The sequence below is a fragment of the Gastrolobium bilobum genome, unplaced genomic scaffold (assembly GCF_033153095.1).
Source record: "Gastrolobium bilobum isolate Gb01-03AN ecotype WA unplaced genomic scaffold, APGP_CSIRO_Gbil_v1 utg762, whole genome shotgun sequence".
NCBI classification, from domain to species: Eukaryota; Viridiplantae; Streptophyta; class Magnoliopsida; order Fabales; family Fabaceae; genus Gastrolobium; species Gastrolobium bilobum.
Genome location: NW_026899802.1, coordinates 172,222 through 177,719, shown reverse-complemented (window position 1 = coordinate 177,719; position 5,498 = coordinate 172,222). Strand labels below are relative to the sequence as shown.

Genomic DNA, 5,498 nt, shown 5'->3' with positions numbered 1-5,498 from the left:
AATTTTCAACCCAAAACGACGTTGTTTTGGGAGTGAATGTAGATGACTTATCTACATTCACTGTAGAAATATTAAAGCCTATTAAGTATATTATATATTTTTAAATTATTTTTTATTATATTTTTGTATCTTACAATTTGATATGATACACTATACAAAAAACTAGCCAAACGATACACGATAAATTTGAATTTATATTTTTGTATTGCAATTCAACAACCTTGTTAAAATCTATAAAATACCATAAATTAAATATAATACTTCCATTCAAGAAAAAAAAAGTCTTAATTCAAGCAATATCTTAAAAAATTAGTAGAACGAAGATTTTTACTAGGAAAAAAATTCAATTCAAGACATATCTTAAGGCATTGAATTTATAAATCCATCTACTTATGTGAATTTTATTTAACTCATTATCAATTAATGTAAGACTCATCATACTTGAATATCCTAATAAAAATATTAACACTATATTTCTTTAATGAATGGATTATCTTGCCAATATCTTTAGTACAACCAAACATTCCCATAAAAATAATAATAGGACGAATACAAAAATAAATAAATAATAATAATAGGACAAAAATGAGGGAATAGGATTTGTGCAAAAACCCATGATGTTGGGTGGGTTGATGAGAAAGGTATTATAGTTGTTTTGAACAAATTGTCGCCCCAACATCTTTTCCTTTGTGAATACGAGTCTTTTTTTAAAGTCTGTGTTTTTTTAAATAATATAAGTTGTGTCGTTTTAATTTTTTATACTATGTACTACGAGTAGTACATAGTTAAAATATGAAAAGTTATCTTTTTATACTACTGGTAGTGCGTATTGTTAAAAATTAAAATTAAAAGTACACAACTTGTGTAAAGGACAAATCTTTTTCTCTTTTTTTAATCTCCAAATAAATTTTTTTAACTCTTCTGATCAGGACGGAATGGGCGTATAAATGCAGAATTCATCTGCCAAATCTTGAGTGAGGCAGTGACAGTGGCCTCAGTAGCATTGTTGAACAAGAACAATCTAGCAGCCCCGTAGATTGCCTTTGTTGGATAAACCCTAGATGTCACACACGTCCTTCCACCTTGAGCAAAGCTTTCAACTATAGAATGGTCCACCTAAATTATAATAACCAGACATTAAGTGAAGATTGAAGTTCATTATACTTATTATGTATAATGTGCACAAGATATGTACTCATTTAAGCAAGAAAACCACAGAAAATTGAAAGACTCAACTTACCAGTATTCTTAAGGACAACTTTTCACCTTCAAGTACTGGAACTACGCTCCCATAGATTTGTTTATGAACATCCGTTGCCAAAGAAGACCTACAAAAAACAATATCACAAATTCAAAATTGAATTTATCAGAAAATAATGTTATTTATTCTGTGTTTTATAACCAATCAAAGAAAACACACACAAGTTCAACAAAAATAGATAGTCAAATACCTTGATTGATCAGAACAGAAGGAAGTCTTAAGATCTCCATTGCTTCCTTTAATGACATAAAAGTACACAGGAGTATATTCAGAGAGTCCATCATCTGCCAAAACCAGAAGACCAAAAGGTCCCAAGGCACCACGTTGTGCAGCTCCACCACTGTTGCTGCACTTGTACTCCACTTTGGACTGAGCTATTTTCTCCAGGGCTTCTTTGTCTATCTCAAACTCAGCAACAATGTCCAGCTGTTGCATTGAATTGGCAGATATAATGTCATGTAATTGAAGTTTGCTTTTACTCATGTCTAGCTAGATGTCTCTGAATTACAACTTTAGAAATTTGATAACATGAACACAAACCTGTGTAGCTGTTTCAATATCTAGTGACAACACTGACCCTGGCTTTGCCTTCAGATTTTTAAATTCGTTGCTTCTCAATCTCAAACTCTCCACCTCCACAACAGGCCACTGAATTAAGTTGCTGCCAGTCTTCTGATCAAGATTCACTGTTCTTGGAATACCCTGTACAATTAAAATTTAACAGCTAATAGAGTTAGAAATCAGATGGACACATTGAAAAGAAAAAAAGGACAAAAAAAAGAACAAAAAAGGTTGTATATGTAAATTTATATACCTGAACTGATGCCCAACCTTTGGTCACATCAGCGTATTCGCTGTCAGACTCTCCAATCCAACCCCACAACACTCTTCTTCCCTTATTTTGATCAAAAAATGTCTTGGATGCATAGAATATACCATAGTCATACCTCAGTCCAATACCAACATCGTTCTTAAAATCATCTGGTATGAACTTAATCTTTTTCTCATCATAAGTCCCTAATGCATAGTAATCATGTCTATCGTCATCCAAGCTCACCTTCACCACATGCTTCACCTCAGCCCCATTAACAGAGGTATCCAAGCCATTTTCATGCTTCTTAGATACAGGGAAGAAGTCCACACACTCCCACATGCCAGTGCCTGGGACAGCATGAAGCATTTCCTCCTTAAGCTCGTAGGTCTTGAAGTCCTCGGTGTCATAAACCAAGGCAATGCCAGTTTTGTTAAGCTTAGACCCAATGGTCATGCGCCACTTTCCTTCAGAGGTTAACCAAGCAGTGGTTGGGTCACGGAAGTCTTTGGAGCCAATGCCTGGTGGTGGGAACAGAACTGGGTTCCCAGGGTATTTGATCCAGTCCACAAGGAGAGGATCAGAGGTGTCTGCAGGATATGCAAGGTTCTGCACTTGCACTGACTCATTGGTGGAACCAGTATATAACATGATTATTTGACCATCGGGTAAGATGGTGGCAGAGCCAGTCCACACACCCTTCACGTCATACCATTCATCAGCTACCATTGCCAGTGGAAGGTGAAGCCAATGGATCATTTCCCTTGACACAGCATGTCCCCAAACTATGTCACCCCAAACTGCACCATTCGGATTGTACTGGTAGAAAAAATGATACCATCCCTTGTAGTACATAGGACCTAAAATACATAAATTTAAACAACCATGTCAGGAAGGTGCTGACTGATGACTACCTAAATAATATTTTGAAATGAGATAGAACATGTAATTTGACCAAAGCGAAACTGAGCCAGCTCTGCTTATGATTTTGCTCAATAATTTTGTGGGGCTGACTTAATTTCTAGCATTTTATTGCTAAAACAAAATTCATGGTGTCGACATCAAATTTAACTGTTATAGGCCCCATCCAGCTATACACGGTTCCTAGTATTTGAATGCCATTATGTTTATAGGAGTAAACTCAACCAAAAAATGAGCAAATTAAAAGAAAATTAGCAAACCAGATGAGTCAGTGCAAATTAGGATCTGAAGCAAACATTAAACAAGGGGAAAAGTTAAAAGGGCCCTTACCATTAGGATCTGAAGCAAACCAAGCAAACCAGATTCCACCATCAATTCAAGCCAGAGTCACCCCAACAAAACAAAAAAAGAGAGAGGAAAGAATTAGCTTGAGATAAAAGAGAAAAAACGGTATTGGTAATACACCACACTACTTGTCATGAACATTCATAAGCGATCACAATTTGTCTTTCAATTTCAATTAAAAGAAATCATCCCGGCAAGACTGTATTTGACCCTATAAAAAGAGCTTAATAAAATATTAAATAATGAAGCTAACATTTTTTTTTTATTTTGGCTAAACATTGTTAAAGATACCTTTTTCACTTTTGATTATCTTCCTTTTTGTTCACTATAGCCAAAGGATACTTTTCCAACTAAAGCATGACGAAATTCCTAGAGAACCTTTTTCATTAAAATAAAATATCCTATATTAATCTGTTCTTTAAATCTCATTATCCCTAAACCTCTCTAGAAAGGAAAAAACAAAACAAAACAATTCATCACTAAAAATTAATAATACCGTTCATCCAGTTCTTCTCTGGCTGAAAATGAAAAGCAGTTCTCTGCCACATTAACATACTGTTGCTCCAAGGATATGATTCCGGTTCTCCATTTTCACCGGCGAGAAACATGTTGGACTTCTCCGACACCCCCGCCAAACCACCCCGTGAAACCGGGTGCCATGTTTTGGAAGGTACCGTTTGTGTGTTCTGTTCTTCTTCATCAGGTGTCGACAATGACACGTCAGCATGAGGACCATGTACGTTGGAGGCCCTGTAGCCAGCAAAGGCGACGACGGAAAGAAGTAACAGCAACCCACAAACGACGAGAAGAAGATCATTTGATTTTTTGTTGCGAGGGTGGGGCCCATCGGGGAGGGAAGTGTAAGAAGATGGAAGAATGAGAGATTCATCAACAGAGGAAGAAGGGTCATGGAAAAACGCCTTGTGACTTTCCCCCATACTTTGATGGAAAATATTCGATGTAGTATATGACTGAGTGTTATGTGTGTGTGTGGGGCTGGGAAGTGAAAAAGGAGAAGATTGGATTGGCGAAAATCACATGGAAAGTGTACAAAACAGTGTGAGATGACGATGCTTTTGCCACATTGGCATATTTATAAGGCCAAACGCCCACTGTCTGGAGAGATCATGATTCATGAAGTATGAACCATTGGAAAGGTGGGGCTCTGAGTACGAGACATCACATGAATAATTGGAGTTGGTGGTCCCACAATTTTCTAATTCAATGATTTCTGACACTGTTTTATTGTTTCCTAAAATAACTTCATATTTAATTCGGAATAAATCTTTGATAATTAAACGTACCCAACTCATTATATCTTTTTTTTTAAAAGAAGAATTTTTTTTAATGTGATAAGAAAAAAAAATTTAAAAGTTATGAATTTTTTTCAAATATAAAGAAAAGATGTATCGAGATGAACAAAAAATTGGAACAGTGATCTGTTCATCAACTTTTTTACCTAAATGCTACGCGAACGGTCTTATTTCCCAATCTGTCACGGGGCGAGTTCGCTACCCAGTGTAGCGAACTCAGTTTACTGACGTGTCACGTTTCTAGTAGACACCAAGTTCGCTATACGGGGTAGCGAACTTGATTTTAACCAAGTTCGCTACCCTATGTAGCGACCTTCAAACTTTTTTTTTTTAATTTGGTACTTGTTATCCAATAGAAATGTGACAAGTCAGCAAATCGAGTTCGCTACATCGGGTAACGAACTTGCTCCCATGGCAGATTGAAAAATAAGACTGTTCGCGTGGTATTTAAGTAAAAAAGTTGGTAAAGTAGCACTTTGGTTACTGTCCCCAAAAAATTTATCCTTTAATTAGATAATTGGAAATATCTTTGTTGTATGAGATATCCTATTCGATATTTTTTTTTTCATATTTTCCTCTGTAATCAATTTTTTTTTTCATATTTGGAAAATTCTTTTCACCACTTTTGAAAACAAATTTCCCGTGACATTAAAAAAATTACTTTTAAAAAAGAATATATCGAGTTAAATATATCTGATCGACCGAAATTTTATTCGGATAATTGAGCCTCGGGTAATCTTCACAATTACCGAGTCATTAGAAAACATTTTACTATTTTATTATTATTTTTAAATAAAAATTTAGGATTATACGAATCGCTGTTCCATCTCAACATCAGAACAGATTC

The 5,498-nt window shown here is 35.4% G+C and overlaps 1 protein-coding gene across 2 annotated transcripts; it reads right to left on the bottom strand.

Annotated features, from left to right (window-relative positions):
• Nucleotides 1-293: 293 nt before the first annotated feature.
• LOC133293630 (acid beta-fructofuranosidase-like) lies at nt 294-4,386 on the bottom strand. Of its 2 annotated transcripts, XM_061492217.1 has the most exons (7): nt 3,835-4,386; nt 3,324-3,332; nt 2,076-2,932; nt 1,802-1,963; nt 1,452-1,687; nt 1,241-1,328; nt 294-1,116 (listed from the first exon to the last, which is right to left on the bottom strand). In XM_061492217.1, the coding sequence occupies exons 1-7, from the start codon at nt 4,274-4,276 to the stop codon at nt 913-915; spliced, it is 1,998 nt and encodes a 665-aa protein (XP_061348201.1). In that variant the 5' UTR covers nt 4,277-4,386; the 3' UTR covers nt 294-912. The 2 variants fall into 2 exon arrangements, with proteins under 2 accessions (XP_061348201.1, XP_061348202.1); XM_061492218.1 differs by lacking the exon at nt 3,324-3,332.
• Nucleotides 4,387-5,498: the final 1,112 nt, after the last annotated feature.